The sequence below is a fragment of the Mya arenaria genome, chromosome 6 (assembly GCF_026914265.1).
Source record: "Mya arenaria isolate MELC-2E11 chromosome 6, ASM2691426v1".
NCBI classification, from domain to species: Eukaryota; Metazoa; Mollusca; class Bivalvia; order Myida; family Myidae; genus Mya; species Mya arenaria.
Genome location: NC_069127.1, coordinates 34,228,947 through 34,252,537, shown reverse-complemented (window position 1 = coordinate 34,252,537; position 23,591 = coordinate 34,228,947). Strand labels below are relative to the sequence as shown.

The following is a 23,591-nucleotide window of genomic DNA, read 5'->3' as shown; positions in this document are numbered from 1 at the left end:
GTCTAATGTTTTGTTCTATTCCAATGCATTGGAACAGAGTCGGAGTTTAGCACTTACGATAAGTTAATTATTTGCAATTCAATGATGAAAACACATTGGAAGATGAATGATAACATGCACAATTATTTTATACACTGTGACCTTTATTTTTCAAAAAAGATATCTTGGATCTGTTAGCGCTAGCTACTTCGATTTAAAAATACAGTCATGTATTTCTGTTTGCCAACATTACGACGTATTTAATCAATTTTCTATGTATATATAATTATATATATATATTACATTTGAAAACATATTCAATTTAAGAAATGAGCGTGTCTCTTGTACACCTTACATTATTGACAAAATGTGACTATTACGCAATTTATTTTTTGTTGACATGGCAATTAATCTTTCTTGCAAAGTAAAAGATATATCTTAATAAGCTTTCCTCCTCTCATAAGAGTCTTTCTGTATTTTAATAGTTTCTTAGGGAAGTGACTTTCAGTTTTCTTTAATATATAACTTTAAGTGTATAATACGCGTATGCTTTCACCATAGACTATTTCATTTTGCATAAAAATATGTTTCGCCAAATTTGTTCGAGGACGTTCATGATGTCATGTTATAAAACATAACAAGTGCTTTTCTTTAAAGGAACTAGACAACAGATGGTCCCAAAATCAGTATTTCTTCAAAACAAGCCTTGAATTGTCAATAGCAGCTAGAATCTGGTCGATACTACATCATTTCAAATGCTTTAAGAAGAAACGCAACTAGCATGTCGCCCAAGTTGATTTTCTCCGTTTAAAAACGCTGAATGGTTTCCCTGTTTAAAAATAGCGCGGAATGTTTTTTTTTCGAACACCTTGCAAGTCAACCTGTCAATAAGCGATTAAGCCAGCTAGCTGTAATTTTCATCAGTGTTAATCTTTTGCAAACGTTTCCATTCATCAATTTCATAACCGATGTAATATGTCGGGCTCTGTGTCTACGTTGTTTGGTAGCAGTTGTCTACTTCCTTACACTGCCCGTCCTTTTTGGAAGCCATAAAATGTGTATATTAAGCATTTGAAATTCACGTGATCATTGTCGATACATCTACCGACGCTATTTTCTAACTCACTTTGACGTATTGCGTAGACAATAGAAAATATACACAAAAGATAAGACGAAAGATAAATGTGTCGTAAGCGATGTTATATAGCAGTAAGTAGGCCCCATTCCCACCGACCGCCCAGATCCGTTTTGGATCCGTGTTTGGTCCGGGCTAACAGTCCGGGGTTTTCCGGGGCGGTCCTGAATGTTCCGGAATACCACCTCGGCAACTTTAAATTGTTTAAAACTGCAGTGGTGATCTGTTACCGTCCGAGACCATTGGCGACCATCCATGATGATTTTTTCAATCCGGGATAGTCCGGGGAGGTCCGTGTAGCAACCATGTTGGCTATGGGAAGGTGCGTAAAGGAACCGTGTTATTCCTTGGCGATCCGGCATGTCGTTTAGGACACGGATCCCCTCGGGGCGTTGCGTGTTGGGTCTTGAACATTCTGTATCTGATCCGGGATGGCCAGGGATGAAATCCGTGTTGACACCGTGTTGGTCCAGGTCATTACAGGACTGTCCATTGCGCTGCCGTGGTATTATCGTGGTGATACCGGGGTTGTCCGTGTTGGCACCGTGTTCATCCGTATTCATCCGTTGTGATGATGTTGGTTGGGTCCGGGCTGGTCCGATGTTTTGAGGCCGTCGAGGAACTGACGACTCCATTTCATCTAGGACCACCCGGACCACCACCACCACCACCACCACCACCACCTCCACCTCCACCACCATCCTCCTCCTCCTCCTCCTCCTCCTCCTCCTCCTCCTCCTCATCATCATCATCATCATCATCATCATCATCTTCCTTTTCCTCCTCCTCCTCCTCCTCCTCCTCCTCCTCCTCCTAATCATCATCATCATCATCATCATCATCATCATCATCATCATCATCATCATCATCATCATCATCATCATCATCATCATCATCATCATCATCATCATCATCATCATCATCATCATCATCATCATCATCATCATCATCATCATCATCATCATTATTAATCAGTATCACCACCATCCTCCCACTCATCCTCCTCCTCTTCCTCATCATCCTCCTCCTCCTCCTCCTCATCATCATCATCTTCCTCTCCCTCCTCTTCCTCCTCATCATCAGCATCGTCATCATCATCATCATTAATATCATCATCATTATCATCATCATCATCATTTATCAGTATCACCATCATCATCATCATCATCATCATCATCATCATCATCATCATAATCATCATCATCTCGACCAACAACGCCACCGCCACCGTCGTCTTTGTCAGCATTTTCAGCAGCAGTTAGATTGTATCTAAACGTGTAACATAATGGTATCCGTCTGCTTTTTTTGTTTTTTTTCAATTTAACGTGAATTTGTTGACATACTCTTGATTATTTTCGTTAATTTTTTCACAACATCTCGTTAGAACGTGATCACTTGATCAGCAGTGACCTTGACATTGTACTTGTCTAAATGGGTGTAGTGTTTGAACTTATACAAGGACAAATTCCAATCTAGATGATCAATAAAGCAAATAAAGACCGTTGAATTGCATTGGTTGTAATCCGATTTTTCAAAAAGGTATAAATTACCGGAGCCAAAATTGAGAACACAGCCCATTGAATATGGTTTACAAAAAGTGTCCTTGTTCGTTTTCTATAGTGTAATGTAATGCATGCAGCTAATGGGTGCTCTTATTGGGTGTATCACGCGGCTGGTACGTGAATATCAAATAAATTTACAGAAGATAAGCATTAAATAAACCGACAGAAGCTAAATATTAAATACAAAATGATTTTGCAGAAACTGTAGTTCTTCGTACACAATGCACATCTTTTGCAATTTTCGATAGAAAAAACTAGTAGTCCTTAATTTGTTGCATAAACAGATAATATGCATTTATGCATATACTAATTCTAAATCAAGTCGCAAACATGACGCTACTAAAATAATTTGAACAGAGAGGTTTTGAACGAAACGGTTCTTTGAGGTTAAAAACATTTTGAGTTATAAGGAAATTCTACGTATGGGATCGTGTAACCTTGGTTTACAACTGAAATCTTTTGCAGAGATAGTCTATGGTTTCAATACGTCATACTTTTGGCAAACAAAAAACCCTGGCCGTATTTTCTAGATTTAGGAATATATAACTGGCTGATCCGTGATATCCAATTTTGAAAAATGCTTATTGCAAAATGCAATGTTTGGTAAAATAGAAATTAAGCCGATGTTTAGTGCCAAATGTTTTGCAATCCAAGGTGAAATACATTATTAAATTGTTAAATATTCAAATAACGTTTGAATGAGCCCACTTTATTTTCTTTTTTGTATTGTTTTTGAATAATCCAAATATTCTGTAGTCATCTATTCTGAATTGTTTGAACTGTTAAATTCTGGGATCACCACCGCAATCTTTGTCATTATCATCATCAGCTTAAAGTTGCTGCATAGTCAACATCATATTAGTGGCAAAAGCAGCAGCCATATTTAATGTTTTTGTTTTTGCGTTCGGTACAAATAATACGCATGAACACACATGTATCTTATAGACGTACGAAATGATAAGAAATTTTAATATTTATCTGACGTCTTTATTCTTTTAACATTGATATTTTAGCTTTTGTTTTTTTAACTTTACAACAGTCATTTGCACATGAATTACTGAGCAGTTGCAATGACATTACCTGAACAGGTGTTTGGGACCTGTACAACATGGGCAAAATGCATGCAATGAGATCATCAGCCAAGTTCAAGGTTAATATATAATAGATGGGCAAATAGACCACTGAATAATGCTAAGACTGCATTTTGGTTTTGCATGTCAAAGTCAGTGCTAAAATTTAGAACATTATCCATAGATAACGCTGCCAAATATTGAATATTTAGAAGTTGTTGTGTACGTATAATGCAATGCTCAAGGCTGATCTTTCATATCCGTAATGTGTAATTGACATGCACTCGTTCAGTCCTTTTTGCAAGCAGTTGACAATAAGCGTATCCTTTATTGCTTTGTTCCATTCGAATGTTTTGTTTGAGAGAAATCCATGTATGATCCAGTACTTGCTTAGCTTATAGTTATTTATTCACTCATATGAATACTCTCAGAAAAAAAAAAAAAAAAAAAAAAAAAAAAACCACATGATATTTCTGAATTATGCAAGAGCCATTAATGGTGCACTGGAAACTATAGCGTCAACCAGTTACCTTAACAGCCGGAACAAACTATCTTGGTAAACTTAAGGCAAAAGTCAAATAAACAACAAACAAGGCACTCACAAGACATGAAAGAAATATTTCGTAAATATTGGAATGGTGTAAGGGCTATCCACAAGGAATTGTAAAAATGTGATTGATACATGATGATGATAATGATGATGATGATGATGATGATGATGACGACGACGATCCCAAATACTGATCATCATCATCATCATCATCATCATCATCATCATCATCATCATCATCATCATCATCATGTGACATAATGCTATCTGTCTAATATGTCTTTTTCTTTTATTTTAAATGTGTTAACCTAGTCTGGCATGTTTTCACAACATTTCATAGGACGTGAGTACTTCATCAGCAGTGACCATGACATTGCACATGTCTAAATAGAGTTTGTAAATGAACTTGTACAAGGACAAACAAGCAAATTCCATGAAACCTTTATAACCAATAAAGCGAATAAATACTGCTGTATATTATTTGTTTTTACGAAAATGAAAATTACCAGTGCCATAATTGTGAGCACTGTCCTTTGATTAAGGTGTGCACAATGTTCTATGTAGTGTTATGCATGTAGTTTATGGGTGCTTTTGCCTGTGTGTATCACGCGGCTGGTACGTGAACTTCATATACATTTTCAGAAGATAAATTTTAAATACAAAATTATTTTGCCGAAACTGTAATTCTTTGTACACAATGCGTAAATATAGCAATTTTTTGATAGAATATACTAGTAGTATTAAATTCGTTGTAAAAACAGATTATATACATTTTGCGTAAAAAATTATACTCATTCAACATCCCGTCGCAGACATGATGCGACTTAAATCATTTTCACAGAGATGTTTTAAAAGAAAAAGGCCTTTTGAATTGGTGTTGTTAATAAGTTGACGTTATTTTTCAGCTATAAGGAAAGTTTAGGTACGGAATCGCGTAACCTTGGTTTACACATGAAAACTTTTGCAGAGATAGTCTATGGTTTCAATACGTCATACTTTTGGCAAACAAAAATCCCTGACCGTATTTTCTAGATTTAGGAATATATAACTGACTGATCCGTGATAAATATATTTGAAAAAGGCTACTTGGAAAATACAATGTTTAGTTAGATAGGTTAAGTTAATGTTAAGTGTCATTTGTTTGTTTTAATCCAAACTGTTATACATTATTAAATTGTAAAAAAATCAAAGAACGTTTGAATAAGTACAATTACCCCCTTTTATTTTATTTTTTATAATCGGTTTGAATGACTAAAATGTTCTGTAGTTATCTTTTGTTCGGAATATTGTTTGAATTGTTAAATTCTGAGATCACCACCGCAATCTTTGTCATTATCTTCATCAGCAACAATTGCATTATACGCACCATTATCCGCAGTAACAACAGCAGAAGCAGCATACTTAAGTGGTTGAGTTTGCGTTCAGTACCAGCATAATACGCATGCATACATACCTACTCGTAAGGTACGAAATTATAATACCCGTCTAATTCTTTTAACATGAATATATTAACTTTTATTTTTCTGACTTTCATAATTGCAGCGTTTAAATACAAGCAAATCTAATATATTTAACAAATGTGGAAGCAAATAATAGAATAGTCATTTTATAGGCTAAGAAATAGTTTTATATGTTTTCTGTCAAATCAGTTATTTAGAAATTCACGTCGCTTGCTTGGATGTTTGTTTACCTCGGTTTGACCCGTGGTGACCCATATCAGAATCCCGTTAAAGTCACCAAATACCTTACCCTGATACATCTGTTCATTAAATACATTTATGACTGCGCGTATATTATATTAAAATAAACAATATATTTGCAGTGTGTACATTGAACCATACTTTTGTAAAAAAAAATTGTAGAGTAATTCTTCAATCAAGTCAGAAAAGCAATCCATCGGAAAAACTTCTCACGAGTCTGGAACAGATGTTCAGCTCCAAAAGAACAATTCTTTCTGCAGACGCCGGCGTAGGAAAGACAACGTGTTGTAAGTATTTAGTAACATTATGGTGCGCGGTACAAGAGGGAAAGACCAATCCGTTAGCGAAGTTTAGTCACTCTAAAAACTTTTTAAGTGACATTGCATATTTAGCTGATTTTACATATTTATTTTACATCCAGTTACGGGGAAATAAATGCGATAAACTAGAGGATATAATTTTCTTTTATACAGAATAGTTGACACAGAATTAACAAGGGCTAACAAGGCTTTTTGTGATTTGTTATCGAACGAATCCGGTTTGGTAATTTTAGACGGATTAGATGAATGTGACATTCCTAGCCGAACTATATGAAATTCGGGTGGTTGCGATACACCACTTAAGCTCAGTGTGGACGTTTTATGTGCCGCCTTCCCACAATTAAGGATTTATCCTGCGAGTTTAAACTCCTTTAAAACGGCAGTCAAACTACTTTATGAATGACGTTGCATCATACACTGAGTTTTAAAATCCCCCATACTAATAAGATGTAGAGCATTTATGTTTGAAATGTATGTTTCGCAACAGCCTGTTGCCTAAACACATTTTAGTAATTTTAAAGTATTATATCATACACTTCACCGGGAATCAGTTTGAAGCTAGAAATCAGTGTTATCACGCTTGTGAATTGGTCTATTATTGTACCTATACGTGCGACATAATGTAGATACACGTACAGCATTATGTAGGTATACTTACAACATAATGTGTGTAAACGTGCAACATAATGTAGGTACACGTGCAACATAATGTAGGTACACGTGCAACATAACGTAGGTTCTCGTACAGCATAATGTAGGTACACGTGCAGCATAATATAGGAACACATGCAAGATAATGTAGGTACACGCACAGCATAATGTAGGTACAAGTGCAGCTTAATGTAGGTTTACTTACAACATAATGTATGTACACGTGCAACATAATGTAGGTACACGTTCAACATATTGTAGGAAAACGTGCAAGATAATGTAGGAACACGTGCAACATAATGTAGGTACACGTGCAACATGATGTAGGTAAATGTGAAACATGATGTAGGAACACATGCAAGATAATGTAGGAACACGTGCAACATAATGTAGGTACACGTGCAACATGATGTAGGTACATGTGCAACATGATGTAGGCATACGTGCAATATAGTGTGTGTGCACGTGCAACATAATGTAGGAACACGTTCAACACAATGTTAATACACGTGCAACATAATGTAGGTACATGTACAATGTATTATAGGTTTACGTGTGATATAATCTAGATACATGGCAACATTATGTAGGTACACGTGAAACAAAATGTAGGTACACTTGCAACATTATGTAGGTACACGTGCAACATAATATAGCTACACGTACAATGTGTTGTAGGTACACGTGTGATATAATCTAGATACACGTGTAGCATAATATAGGTAAACGTGCAACATAATCTAGGTACACTTGTAACATTATGTGGGTACACGTGCAACATAATGTAGCTACACGTACAGTGTATTGTAGGTACACGTACGATAAAATCTAGATACACGCGCAACATTATATAGGTACTTGTGCAGCATAATGAAGGTACACATGCGACATAATGTTGGTACACGTACAATATATTGTACGTACACTTGTTATATAATGAAGGTACACGTACACTATATTGTAGGTACACGTACAATATATTGTAGGTACACTTGTGATATAATGTAGGTACACGTACAAAATAGTGTAGGTACACTTGTGATATAATGTAGGTACACGTACAATATATTGTACGAACACTTGTGATATAATGTAGGTACACGTACAATATAATGTAAGTACACTTGTGATATAATGTAGGTACACATACAATGTATTGTAGGTACACTTACAATGTATTGTAGGTACACTTGTGATATAATGTAGGTACACGTACAATATATTGTACGAACACTTGTGATATAATGTAGGTACACGTACAATGTATTGTAGGTACACTTGTGATATAATGTAGGTACACGTACAATATATTGTAGGTACACTTGTGATATAATGTAGGTACACGTACAATATATTGTACGAACACTTGTGATATAATGTAGGTACACGTACAATGTATTGTAGGTACACTTGTGATATAATGTAGGTACACGTTCAATATAATGTAAGTACACTTTAGATATAATGTAGGTACACATACAATGTATTGTAGGTACACTTACAATGTATTATAGGTACACTTGTGATATAATGAAGGTACACGTACAATATATTGTAGGTACAATTGTGATATAATAAGTACACGTACAATGTATTGTAGGTACACGTACAATGTATTGTAGGTACAATGTGATATAATGTAAGTACATGTACAATGTATTGTAGGTACAATGTGATATAATGTAGGTACACGTACAATGTATTGTAGGTACAATGTGATATAATGTAGGTACACGTACAATGTATTGTAGGTACAATGTGATATAATGTAAGTACATGTACAATGTATTGTAGGTACAATGTGATATAATGTAGGTACGCGTACAATGTATTGTAGGTACAATGTGATATAATGTAAGTACATGTACAATGTATTGTAGGTACAATGTGATATAATGTAGGTACACGTACAATGTATTGTAGGTACAATGTGATATAATGTAGGTACACGTACAATGTATTGTAGGTACACGTACAATGTATTGTAGGTACACGTACAATGTATTGTAGGTACACTTGTGATATAATGTAGGTACACTACAATATAATATAGGTACACGTACAATATATTGTAGGTACACTTGTGATATAATGTAGGTACACGTACAATATAATGTAGGTACACTTGTGATATAATGTAAGTACACTACAATATAATATAGGTACACGTACAATATATTGTAGGTACACTTGTGATATAATGTAGGTACACTACAATATAATATAGGTACACGTACAATATATTGTAGGTACACTTGTGATATAATGTAGGTACACGTACAATATATTGTAGGTACACTTGTGATATAATGTAGGTACACGTACAATGTATTGTAGGTACACGTACAATATATTGTAGGTACACTTGTGATATAATGTAAGTACACGTACAATGTATTGTAGGTACAATGTGATATAATGTAGGTACACGTACAATATATTGTACGAACACTTGTGATATAATGTAGGTACACGTACAATATAATGTAAGTACACTTGTGATATAATGTAGGTACACATACAATGTATTGTAGGTACACTTACAATGTATTGTAGGTACACTTGTGATATAATGAAGGTACACGTACAATATATTGTAGGTACACTTGTGATATAATGTAGGTACACGTACAATATATTGTACGAACACTTGTGATATAATGTAGGTACACGTACAATATAATGTAGGTACACTTGTGATATAATGTAGGTACACGTACAAATATTGTAGGTACACTTGTGATATAATGTAGGTACACGTACAATATATTGTACGAACACTTGTGATATAATGTAGGTACACGTACAATGTATTGTAGGTACACTTGTGATATAATGTAGGTACACGTACAATATAATGTAAGTACACTTTAGATATAATGTAGGTACACATACAATGTATTGTAGGTACACTTACAATGTATTATAGGTACACTTGTGATATAATGAAGGTACACGTACAATATATTGTAGGTACACTTGTGATATAATAAGTACACGTACAATGTATTGTAGGTACACGTACAATGTATTGTAGGTACAATGTGATATAATGTAAGTACATGTACAATGTATTGTAGGTACAATGTGATATAATGTAGGTACACGTACAATGTATTGTAGGTACACGTACAATGTATTGTAGGTACACGTACAATGTATTGTAGGTACACTTGTGATATAATGTAGGTACACTACAATATAATATAGGTACACGTACAATATATTGTAGGTACACTTGTGATATAATGTAGGTACACGTACAATATATTGTAGGTACACTTGTGATATAATGTAAGTACACTACAATATAATATAGGTACACGTACAATATATTGTAGGTACACTTGTGATATAATGTAGGTACACTACAATATAATATAGGTACACGTACAATATATTGTAGGTACACTTGTGATATAATGTAGGCACACGTACAATATATTGTAGGTACACTTGTGATATAATGTAGGTACACGTACAATGTATTGTAGGTACACGTACAATATATTGTAGGTACACTTGTGATATAATGTAGGTACACGTACAATGTATTGTAGGTACAATGTGATATAATGTAGGTACACGTACAATGTATTGTAGGTACACGTACAATGTATTGTAGGTACACGTACAATGTATTGTAGGTACACTTGTGATATAATGTAGGTACACGTGCGACATAAAGTAGGTAAACTTGCAACATAATCTAGGTACACGCTCGATATGATGCAGGTACACGTACACAGGTATACAGGTGCAAGTACAACAATTCCGAATGATGAACTTTCTGCTGAACGAAATATTGCTCATTTGTCTATACCCACACTAATTATTGTAAAATATCATTATTTGTTTCACGGTTCACAGTTAACATAATTAATATAAATATATACGTATTGGTAAAAAAATGTTCGTATATAAAACATTATACTTATGTGTTTTATTTATTATTAATTTAATCAGGTGTTCTTTTTGACCATATGTTACCTTTTAAATTCATATTAAACCAATAAAAACATGTATTGTTATAAGACATTAAATAAACAAACACACGTATCACTACTTCGGTGGTCTCACTGTCCTTTCAACGTTTAAAACATGTATGTTTCGCCGAAGGTGCATGAGGCGTTCAAGCCATGGGGAGACAGGTGGCTTGCACCAGAGGTGTCGACCACTGCTACCGAAATGAAAACGGTACTGATGATTTTACTACATATAAAAGTACATTAATTAGCGGAACTGAAAGAATCTTAAAAATAATAATTTTATTGATTAATATACAGGGCTTTCATTTTCATATGCCAGTTCGTGAAATAACATTTCAGTTAATTAGAAAACTCGAATGCGTGTAGCAAATAGAAAACACAATTAGCTGACACATCAGAATGTTTATCTTTATTTGATCTTAGCTTGACAAGTGTGCAGTGATAACAAATTAGTAACATTTACTACTAAAAGAGTCAATATTTTGGACTTTTCAACCGTGAAACGATATATTGGTATATACATCTTATATTATAAGTCCTGAGATATTACCTTTCAGATGTCTTAGATTTTGACATGTTTTAAGAAGGCGGGAAACCAAGTAAAGATGTAATATGTGTTAGGTTGTCAGCGATTGCATGTTTATTATCGAAGGTTGATTTCATTGCCCGGAAATCTAGTTTATAGTCTTACTGTATATGTGTTCATGATTTTATTTGTGTTTTCAGAAGTCCTCGGCTGTAACAAAATCAAACGCCACCGCACCAACTGCATAACTGACGAATGTCCAGTTTACATGTATATAGATGTACAGTTGAACACCGTTAATCCGAAATCGTAGGGACCCAACAAATTACTTCGGAATATCGGTGTTTCGGATTAACAATTTTCGGCCTGCTCAATGTCATTCTTTAACAAGCGCTAATTGTGCTACAGTGTTGCCTCAAGCCATTACCCGAGTGCATTCGCATTAGGGTGTGAAAAAACTTTGACACGATCAAGTTCGAAATAAGAATTGATAAATAGGTGTGAAAAAACATATCGGGACCGTAATATTTACTTCGGAATAGCGATTAATTCGAAAAAGCGATTTCGGAATAAAGACCAAAAATTTAGTTAAACAAAGAAGGAGTAAAATCGGGAGCGAAAAATAATTTCGAAATAGCGATAATTTCGGATAAACGGTGTTCGGAATAGCGGTGTTTAAATATATATACATATTTTACCATATTTGTTTGATATTCAAATACTACTACACATTTGTGCATTAGTTGGTCAGGAGTATGTATACTCGGTGCTTGCTTTTTGGTTTGGAAATACACATTTATATATGAGCCTCATTAGAATTATATGTTCATGGAAAATACAACTACAACATTGAAAAGATAACAAATATAAAGACCTATTTGTTCGAATACATTTTAAGGTTGAATTTAATTAGATGGGAGAAATATCGTGTCATTAATGAACCTGAGTCATCATGTGTGTATGTTTTATTAAAACACACTTTAAGTATCTATTATAATGGATTCTATTGATCAGTAAATATTTTGAATTATCAATTACTATTAATCATTTTTAATAAAATATATTTTGTATGCCTTGGTTTGTGGGATGATAACGCTGGTTTGTGGAGTGATAACGTTGGTTTGTGGGGTGATAACGCTGGTTTGTGGGGTGATAACGTTGGTTTGTGGGGTGATAACGTTGGTTTGTGGGGTGATAACGCTGGTTTGTGGAGTGATAACGTTGGTTTGTGGGGTGATAACGTTGGTTTGTGGAGTGATAGCGTTGGTTTGTGGGGTGATAACGCTGGTTTGTGGGGTGATAACGCTGGTTTGTGGGGTGATAACGCTGGTTTGTGGGGTGATAACGTTGGTTTGTGGGGTGATAACGCTGGTTTGTGGGGTGATAACGTTGGTTTGTGGGGTGATAACGTTGGTTTGTGGGGTGATAACGTTGGTTTGTGGGGTGATAACGTTGGTTTGTGGGGTGATAACGCTGTTTTGTGGAGTGATAGCGTTGGTTTGTGGGGTGATAACGCTGGTTTGTGGGGTGATAACGCTGGATTATGGGATGATAATGTTGGTTTGTGGGGTGATAACGTTGGTTTGTGGGGTGATAACGCTGGTTTGTGGGGTGATAACGTTGGTTTGTGGGGTGATAACGCTGGTTTGTGGGGTGATAACGCTGGTTTGTGGGGTTATAACGCTGGTTTGTGGGGTGATAACGCTGGTTTGTGGGGTGATAACGCTGGTTTGTGGGGTGATAACGTTGGTTTCTTGGGGTGATAACGCTGGTTTGTGGGGTGATAACGCTGGTTTGTGGGGTGATAACGCTGGTTTGTGGGGTGATAACACTGGTTTGTGGGGTGATAACGTTGGTTTGTGGGGTGATAACGCTGGTTTGTGGAGTGATAACGCTGGTTTGTGGGGTGATAACGCTGGTTTGTGGGGTGATAATGTTGGTTGGTGGGGTGATAACGCTGGTTTGTGGGGTGATAACGCTGGTTTGTGGGGTGATAACGCTGGTTTGATGGACAATGTTGGTTTTTGGGGTTGATAACTCTGGTTTGTGGTGGAAAACAAATCCAAAAGTAAGACATTTCATTAAAGTAATTGAGAGATTGATGTTTTTTACAAGGATATGTGTAAGATGACCTCTTGCTGTAATTCATTCCATTTAAAAATATTTCCTCCACAATTTCGTCGTTTCCCTTATCATTCAGGAAAAGCCCGATATGTTATGCGGAAAGTATGATCTGTGAGCTTAAAAATATCAAAAACAGGTAAACACTGAGCAGAATAAGAGCAACATATTTTATGTTTTAGCAAAATTAACAAATTGCTAATACGAAAACAATAATTAAATGTCACAGCACAAAAAACAACAACAAAAAAACAGTACTTATTTTACGTGTATACACTAATCGTCATTTCCTGTAGACGTAACGTGGCCATTTTTAACAAATTCAATAATTGTGGTATTTTTTGACGATCATAATATGCAGAATTGAGGGAAGTTCGTGAGGCAATCGCTATTTCTATCGATGAAGCGGATTCGCCTTCTTCTTTGTATTGGCGAGCTGCTCATATTTATGATAATAAACATGGATTATGCAACTATTTATTTATGAACTTCGAAATTGCAACTGGTTCACTGAAGTACACACGTAGTAGTCTAGATAGTTTTGAAGTTTATCTCTGCATGGTGAAGAACATGACAACCATGTTCCTGAATATTTACATGTTTCTGGAGCGTGAGTAAAATTAGATAATTTTATGTATTTAAACGTTCACAGGTTTAAGCAGGGTTTTTTTTGGTCACGCTATTTTTAAATGCAAAAATATTAAATGACTGGTGAATGCTACTATCGTGTCATAAGGTAGAAATACCGTGATTTCTGCACCTTTCTTTCAAATTAAACTCGGTTTCCTTCATAAGAACCATTGTTTTCGACATTTATTCATGAGTTTTGGTAAATGAAAATAATTGTTCTAATTGTGGTAACTGTAAAAAAAACATAAATATTTTCTGTGTTATTACCCCAAAATATGAATGCGAAGCTTTCGATAAAACTGAACACTAAGGCCACGTACGGTAAAGGTCAAACACGGAAATTTACTCGAAAATATAACATTTAAATTATGTTTTATTTAACATTGATTGCGTTTGGAATGAATACAAATGGCATATTAAAGACGCTCAATATATAAACTTTGGCCATTTAGAGAGGCTTGACAAATGCAATTGTGGATGTTGCCATGGTAATCAAGTTAGAGATGACGCACTTGAACAATTCATTGAAACCTCTTAGTAGTATACATGTTCGCTATTTTGCTGACAGAAGTCTTATTTTTCGGACTTGACTTTTTTGTCAATGTGTTTGTGAAAGGTACATGTTCATTTAAACAAGTATAATGCATTTTGAAAGTAATTCCACTTATCAAACTTAGGGTTGTACTGGAGTGTTTTCTTCCAACGAAACTGCAGGTATGGTGGAAGGGAATGAATTTTACAGAGCAGTATGGGCACATATCCTAACGTACTAGGCTGTGTGGCGGCTAAGGTGGACCCTGTGTAGATCCTGGTTACATAAAAAGGTCGATGGTACTAGTACAAATGTGGAACGGATAAAAGCATTGCGACGGAGCTGGTTGATTTCTTCAAAACGTCAAAGATAACTAGATATGACCAAAACATACTGGATCAGGCTGTGAGGTTACATGAAGCTGATCAGAATGTTGTATTTGATCGGCAAGATGGAAAAATACAATCGTTGTTCCTTGGTAACAGACGGTATGTGTTTTGAAAAACATATATCGATATGATTAAGATTCTGCTTTTGTTTATCCACGCGGAAAGAGAAGTGAACTGGAAGTTTTACCTTGAATCATTCTCCACCATGTTGCCTTGGATGACAGCGTATGACCACTTAAACTATGCACGATGTGGACCAGTGTATTAAACTGAGATGAACGATCTTGAGAACCAAGCCCCAAAATTTCTAGTGAGTTTATGGATTGACATTTGTTGTTTAAGAGATGTACCAATCACTTTACCCAGATTCCTACGGACAAAGCCACGGAGTGGTTCAATATACTCTGCAAGCTGAACAATGGAATCATAGAAATAACACGAAATGACTCAGCAAAAGACAAGGTCTGCATTATTTGAGTTTTTCGCTCAAACATATCACAGAAGAAAAGAGCTCTTTATGCAGACAGTGGATATGATGAAAATGAGTTCTCGTCTACAAGCATCCAGTGTTCACGCGTAGATCCTGATGAACGCCATGTTCACGCACTGCTAAAACACCTTGTCATACTAGTCGTGTTTTATTGTTGATACCTTTGCTTACTTATAGAAGAGGACAATGATGCTTTATCATATCTACACTGTGCATTTGACAGATACATAGGAAAAGCATCAATAAAGGCAAGTGCAAGAAGCAAGCAATCCGGCAAATGACGACCAATTCGTAGAATGATTTCTGGTCAAGGTGTGAGCCTGCCCTGATTATGAGATACCGACTTACACTGAGTAAGAAAAAAAAGCTGATATTGCTAGATTCCTTTCCAAACATTTGCAAATAAGGACAAACGTTACCGAGAGAGCAAGAGCCTGTCACAGGAGGAGGTTACCTGAATCTATTGAAAACTACTTTCAGCAACGAAGAGGCAGATTCGAGGATCATTCTACATAAATATGATGCTACAAGAGAAGTTTTGACAGAAAAGTTATCATATGTCAAGATACTGATGTTCTGCTCCTACTGATATAGTGGTATTTGTAAGAAGACATGTTAGAAGAAGAATGTACATGCTCTGACCTTCTTTCGGACGTTTGAAGAAACCGCAAGTCAGAAAAGAGAGAAGTTTGTATGCTTGCTGTGTGGGATCCATGAAGACTCCGTTGGTGATGCAAAATATTCACCTTTTTGCTAAGGCTAAGAACACGGGCGAAAGCTCCCGTCAACAACTAATGCACAAGAACTACACACTCCAAGAGCAACAAATCAAGCAGGAATATGGATCAGAGCTGATGTAGTAATTATGGATACAGAAGTCAAACCTGTGGATACAAACGCATGGGAAGATGGAACTGATGGATAAGAAGTTGTCTAAAACGCTTACCAACTGTACCGGAAGCTTGCATTGAACTTACAAGTTGTGTGTAAAACCAAATGAAAATCTATCCGCTGTAAATGCTTCAAAGTAGTATTGAAATGTACACCAGCATGTGGTTGTGACGGTGTCAATTGTGCTTATCAAATGGACGATTGATTATATGAACTGTACACGTTTAAATAAGGAGTTCGAAGATATCAAGATTAGAAGATGTATTCAACTGTTCATGCACACAATATGTAGTTCACTTTAGTTTTGTTAAACAGCGAACAACATAACACATATTTCTGATAGTGTTTTATTCTGTATGATGTGTATACTTGTCTAACATTTATACGGACTTTTAAAATTAGTTTTCAGTTACTTATATTTGCTTTGATATGACATTTGACCTAGTTTACTGTAATCGATCCATGTAAAAAACTAATACTTGAAATTAAAAATGATTAAACAATATATGTTATAGGTAAAGACGTGTGAACTGTTTATTTTAAAAGAATCTAGTTATTTTTAAGATTTCGGTGTCAATTTACCCCAACCACTTTTATCTGTAATTGTGAACGTAAGAAAATAATATGAAAACTAATAAGTATATAAATATACTGAGAGCAGAATAGTTCACCTTTAATTTGATACCGTGTGATTCTTTAAATATCAATAAATGATGAAGATATGGCAAAACATAGCCATAAATCGTATTCTTTAACTAAACATAGCCATTTTACGGTTGATCTCATTTTTATTCATGAGTATGCACACTATTGAAGTTGCATAGGGTAAGTGTCAATAAAAGGCCAATGCTTATTTTTCAATTGTATACCAGTTGGGTTATTTTTAACCTAAATCCTACACAGATATACTTTTTTTAAGTTTGGGGCGAAATATTGGATGGCATGGGGCAGTTTCAGATGACTAACATATCAATGTTAACATAAAGCATGCATGCAACTTCTACTCTCCGATGCCATGACTCGTCAAATTTTTCTCTGATGGTCTCCTTAATAAAAGTGCAGTTTACTTGGTTAAAATAATTCACAGTAAGTTATAACAATCAACGGAGGACTGAAATTACAGGAATATTATGTTATGACATTTTGATCTGACGAACTGTATCACGTCTCGTTCGCTGTAAAAAAATGAATCTGTCTCGACCTCTACTCTCAACAGATGTGTGTTTAACGTTTAACTCGAAGTGAAACATGCCAGCAGAAAAGCCCCCTATGATAAAATCCTCTTTGTATTGGAAAGATCTTACCCCCGGTATCAACATATCAGGGTTATTGCAGTCTAACAAAGAAATACATTACACCAACACTGTTTGGAATTATGTTTTATCAACTAAAATTCAAATGAAATCCATCTTATGTATGGAATTCTCTTTGTTTGAAATAGTGGATCGTAGGAAACATTCGGAAATATTCCATGTAAGGGTTATTGCGGTCTTAAGTAGGAATGTACTTTACCTATTGAATGTATGGAATTCTCTTTGTTTAAAATTTTGGATCGTACGCAACTTTCGGGGATATTCCATGTCAGCCTAATTGCTGTCATAAACAGGAATGCTATTCATCTATGGTCCATTAAAATGTTTTGAAAACGTCTCTTGAAATTTCGAAATCATATTTTGACAGTTTTCCATTAAATTTCAAATCTTTTTGATAATTAACTCATAGATAGGCCCGTAGCACGGATTAAATTACTCCGATTCAGTGAAAAGGTCTTTAGACCTCTTTTCAGATTGATGAATATGTTAGCGCAACTAAATGCTGTTGAATTTTTAATGCGTTAATCGTTGTTCAATTAATCGAACTAAATTCCACTATGTATTAAAGATACATAATCCTACAACGATAGTTTTGGTAGAGTGAACACATAACAGTCTATGCACTCTTATTAACTTCTAAGTCCCATTTAAGTCACTATTACCGACATAATCTAATTTTAGAATATAATTGTTCTGCGACCTTAACTTTAACCAATGACAAAACACATGTCGCTCTTTTTGGCAAAGAGACATGACCTAAAATCAAAACTTAAGTACATGCATACTTTGACTGATCGGTAATTCAGCAGAATATCGGTGTTTGTTTAACGTAGTAGTTCTAGTATGCTTTTCATACATGGTCTCGTGGATGTCACGGTCACCTCTGCTTTAACGGTTTCCACACGTTGAAGTGTGTCAGGTAATTCTTTATGGCACTTAGATGTCTGATCTAGAATAACATAAGAAATCTAAAACAAAAAGGATCCCCTTAATACAAATCGCTGAAACGAAATAAAAAATATTGAAAAAATATGATAATACAAAACGGAAACTATTTTTCAACCATGAACTGAGCAATAACAATATATTATTATAAATCCATTTTAAATCACAGTCGTCTGTAGCATGTTATAATGACCCTGTCATTATATAGGTTACGCACATGGACATTTGCTTGGCATTCTTCTGTGGAACTTATATACAGTACTGAGATATTCAGTTCGGATTTGGTACCAATCAAACGGAATTGTAAAAAGAAGACATTTCTTTTCTGTACACATTATGCCTTCAGACTTGGAAAAGATTGTGATAAAATTCAAGATGTATTAAAAAATATATCAGAAGGCCATGGCCCATGTGCACAAATAAAGATACAATATAGAGTTGTCAGATGATTTAATGAATTTAATTATTATATTATTATAAGAGCAAAATATAAGAAAACAGTTTTATATTCGTACGATGACAATAAAACCAATAACGATAAAAGGTTTGCAAGTTCAAGTGACTCGAAACTTGTCATAATCTCGTGTTCCTTGCTTAACAAATGTTTTGAAAAGGGCTATGTATTGATCTGAGATATTTGATATATTTAGGTAATGGTTTCAATAAGTCGAAATTTTCGCAAAACCAATCTGAGACCGTATTTCTAAATTTAAGAATGTACCACTAGCAGATCCGTGATATCTATTTTCGATAAATGAAGGTCACGCTTTATATGATGATTATACAAATATTACTGTGCGAGCTCCATTGAAAGCAATGGACATATATTTTATTTAACCTGTTCACCGTATTTGAAAATCACGCCATCTGACAGTGATCTGGAGTATTGGAAAAATACAAAATATGTTTTGAATTTAATTATTCACAACGAACCTCCTGATAGAACGTATATATTCGGTAGTCTTTTAACATAATCATTTTTGTGCTTGAAAATGCTTGAAAATAATATGACTTAAAGATGAGGATTCATCCTTTATTGAGGTAATTAAATAAAGAATATCATTTCAATGAAACAATTTCGTTCTGGAATTTTGGAAAACGTGTGATAGAGTGCATCATTAAATTATGATCTAAACAAAATCTGGTCAAATACTTTAACGACTCTAACAGGTATTTGAAGATGATTTGAAAATAGATACTGTTTTGCAATGCCGTTTTTGGATTGTTTTATCTTTTGTTGGTTTTTCGGAATACTTCTAAATACTCAAGGATTGCTGAAAGGAAAATTTAAATCATAGACTATTAAGGAAAATGTTGTCACTGTAGTTACCCGACTATCTTTAACAATGGATGAATATTATAAACAGTTTCCTTCACCCGGAAGCCGGAACTGGCTTAAGGGGTCAGTTGCTGTTAATATTACCAAAAGAGGACTTGCACCGTTTGCTTGTAAGGTATACGATGAAATTCGCGTTGAAAAGTTAAAAATAGCATTAAAACAACATTTTCCTGACCTCTGTGCGAATTGCTCAATTGTTGAAGCTATACCATGTGACCCTAACAACAACATATGTAATCCAGGAAAATGCCGTTTTCACAAGGGGCGTGTTTTTCGTCCGTGCCTTGTAGTAAAATGTAACGATTATCGTAACACTGTTACCGACAAAATCCAGAAAGGTATCGATATAGGTTGCAAGAGTTGCAGGACAGCTGAAATTGTACAGTGTTATCAAAGAAATAAAGTCTGCAATTCGGGAAAATGCAAATTCCATATGGATCCAAATACGAAACAATTCATTCCTATAAGGCCATGCCCGAATAAGATTTGTGATACGCTCCGGGATGCCATACAGCAGACACACAGATTTGGAAATCCATCATGGAAGAACACCGATGCAAGGAAATGGTGTGTAAACGGTTGGGGTATTGCCAAGTGCTTTATGCCTCCAGATGGCTACGCAAATGTGGACAATGAAAACGACACTGACTTGAACGGGATAATAAGTGTCTTCATCAACTGCAAAGAATTTCAGCAGTATTTTACAGCCGACTTGTCCAATTTACAGAACATCTGCTCCAAGGTATGCACACATGTTGTACTTTATTATTGTCATAGTTACCACGCATTTTCACCACTTAATTCAAGTACATGTATTAACACTGGTATTGAATTTATCTTAAGAATTGAAGATGAAATGTAATTCACATATTTAAAAAATCATTAAAACAGTAATTATTATAACTCAGTGAGTATATATTGATAATTTGTATTAGATTGATCTTTGAGGATGAATAAAGAGAGAGAGGTAAAATAGTTGGATCTAACGCGATCAATCGCATGTTTGTTTTCTTTTACAAGTGATGAAATTGATTTGTTAAAGTTTAATAAAATATTTCAAACACGCATTGAAATAATTTGGACAAATGGAAAATATTATGTGAATTTTTGCGCAGATGTTAAATTAAAACAATAGCTTTTCCTGTTCGAACGGTAAATTTCTTCAAACATCATGAGTGTACTGATTGTGACGAGTAAAATGCTGGTTTTAACTTTCATCCAGTTAGGACAAAATTCGTCATCTTACTTTCAACGTGCATGTTGGTTTTTATTTCCATATAGGAGAAAAAGGTATCAAAAACGCCAAAATGCACCTTTTCGGATTAGAATTGATACCCACATCCTGCCAACACTTTAAACCAAATAATATTCGGTTCTGAGGATTGGGCACAACTTTTTAACATTAATATTGTACAACATTCACGATTGTGAACAAAAATATGATAGCTTATACTAAGTCACTCTCGTTGGCACGATGCTGCGCGAGAGTGTGGTCTTCAGTTGTGGGAGATACCGGAGTACCCGGAGAAAACCCACTTGTCCGGCTAGGTGACCACTAACCAAACTCAAATGCGCCTAGGCCGGGAAGCGAGTCCGCTAACCAATGCGCTAACCGGGCAACCTGATACTCCCCTATGTTACGCCCCCCCCCCCCCAAACGTCAAATCCTAGAGCCGCCCTTGGTATAATCCTTTGTTGCAGTTGAAATCAGATTTAATACTAATAGCAAAATTCTTCGTTATACCGTATGCAGCATATGTCTTATTTATATTTTAAACAAATCGTTTACTTTCATCGGAATATCATCTTTGCGATTTGTTTTCCTTAATTGACGGAATGTCAATACGATTATTTCAAAAGATTATTATTATTATTTATTTATTTATTAACAAAATTATTATTATTATTATTATTATTATTATTATTATTATTATTATTATATGTACATAGGACAATCGATGAACACATTGAATATTTTTTCCATTTACAAAAGTATATCACTGAATTTTCTGTTTTGATCAAAAGCAATATTTCTTCAATTAAACAAAAGCATACTGAAGTTATATTGTGTAAATTTGGTTCAATTTAATATAATAAAACCGGGAATATAGTATTTACCTTATCTTTTCAATGAAATCATTTCTCTTTCAAACTAAATAATGCGTTATGTACACAGACAGCGATTTTATGACAAGAAATTATCATGCACGCTTTCATAGGATAGTTTGTGATGTATACTAGTAATTTGCTTTTTTTTTAAATAAGATAATGATTACTTTTTGCAGTAACGTAATATGACGACTTAGTAAAAACAAAAATAGTTGGTGTGATACGACTGAATCATTTATTTCTTATAAGATCCTACTAACAAGCTTTAACATTTAAATGGTCTACAAAAAGTACCCTCTAAGTTGGTGAGACACTGTATATCTACCAGTTCACCTGCAGGGGCGGCTTCAGAATTGGGCGTTAGAGGGTGCGTAACCTTGGGTGAAATTTTAACTTCGAACCGAATTTCTTTGGTTTAAAGTGCACGGCGGTGGTTGTGGTGGGGGTGTACTTCTCCAAGAGAAAAATAACAATTTCTAGTACGAAATAGCAAATTATTTTTCTTGGGCGATTAAAGAGTGGGCGCGCGCTGGATGCCTCCCTCCCCCCGGACCCGCGAGTGACATGTTCAAAATCAATAACGGCTGCCTGCTGATAAACTGAAATAAATTTGCAAATTTGAAGTACTTATACTGCATGCTGATTGGACAGATAAATATGTTGACCACTCAAATGTTTTTAGGTATCACCATGTTTTGCAGTTACGTAAATCTTGATTCAATGTACATAAATATACCCGTGGTTATGAGTTTAATACACTTTTGTTTGTTCAATAATTTATGTGCTTCCTTTATGCTTGTGCCACTTTAGTAACAGTGCCGATAAATGGAGAATAAAATGCACGAGTCAAAATTAGAAAAACAAAGAATGCATAAATATAAAACTAAAATAAGAAGTGAACAATTTTCTATATGAAAATCAAGTATTGTCAAAATGACTGTAAGGTTTTTGGCTTATTAAATAATTAAGTGATTTAAACCTTCATCAGAAGCTTACGAAGCACATTTATTATGAGCTGATGGCGTTTATACGCTTAGATTGAAATTAAATCTACGTATGAAAAAGTTGATAAATGAAGTCTACGGCTGGTAAAATAATACTTTTCTGTGCCCTGTTTTCGTTTGACAACTACTTTTGTCACAAAGTCACTAAAATACTCTTTTATTTCTATGTAATATACATATCTTAAGGCCCCCCCCCAAAAAAAATACATGTGTTTCCGGTAACATGGCGAAAAAAATAGGGTCGGTCGGTCGGTCGGGATATTTTTTTTTTTTTTTTTTTTTTTTTTACAGTTTCGATTTCATGCAAAACTCATCATGTTGCATCAAATCAATTGAATTATATCCA

General features: G+C 34.9%; 2 protein-coding genes across 2 annotated transcripts in view; one reads left to right on the top strand and one right to left on the bottom strand.

Moving 5' to 3' along the window:
- Nucleotides 1–2,081: 2,081 nt before the first annotated feature.
- LOC128237740 (bromo and FHA domain-containing protein DDB_G0267958-like) lies at nucleotides 2,082–15,361 on the bottom strand. Its single transcript, XM_052953323.1, has 4 exons — nucleotides 15,342–15,361; nucleotides 14,907–15,041; nucleotides 12,556–13,018; nucleotides 2,082–2,183 (listed from the first exon to the last, which is right to left on the bottom strand). The coding sequence occupies exons 1-4, from the start codon at nucleotides 15,359–15,361 to the stop codon at nucleotides 2,082–2,084; spliced, it is 720 nt and encodes a 239-aa protein (XP_052809283.1).
- A 4,362-nt stretch (nucleotides 15,362–19,723) lies between these two features.
- Nucleotides 19,724–23,591, top strand: part of LOC128237739 (uncharacterized) — a 19,029-nt gene continuing 15,161 nt past the window's right edge. The window contains exon 1 of the mRNA XM_052953322.1: nucleotides 19,724–20,874. Coding sequence (XP_052809282.1) covers nucleotides 20,140–20,874 — 735 coding nt within the window. The 5' untranslated portion in view covers nucleotides 19,724–20,139. The remainder of the gene's footprint in view (nucleotides 20,875–23,591) is intronic.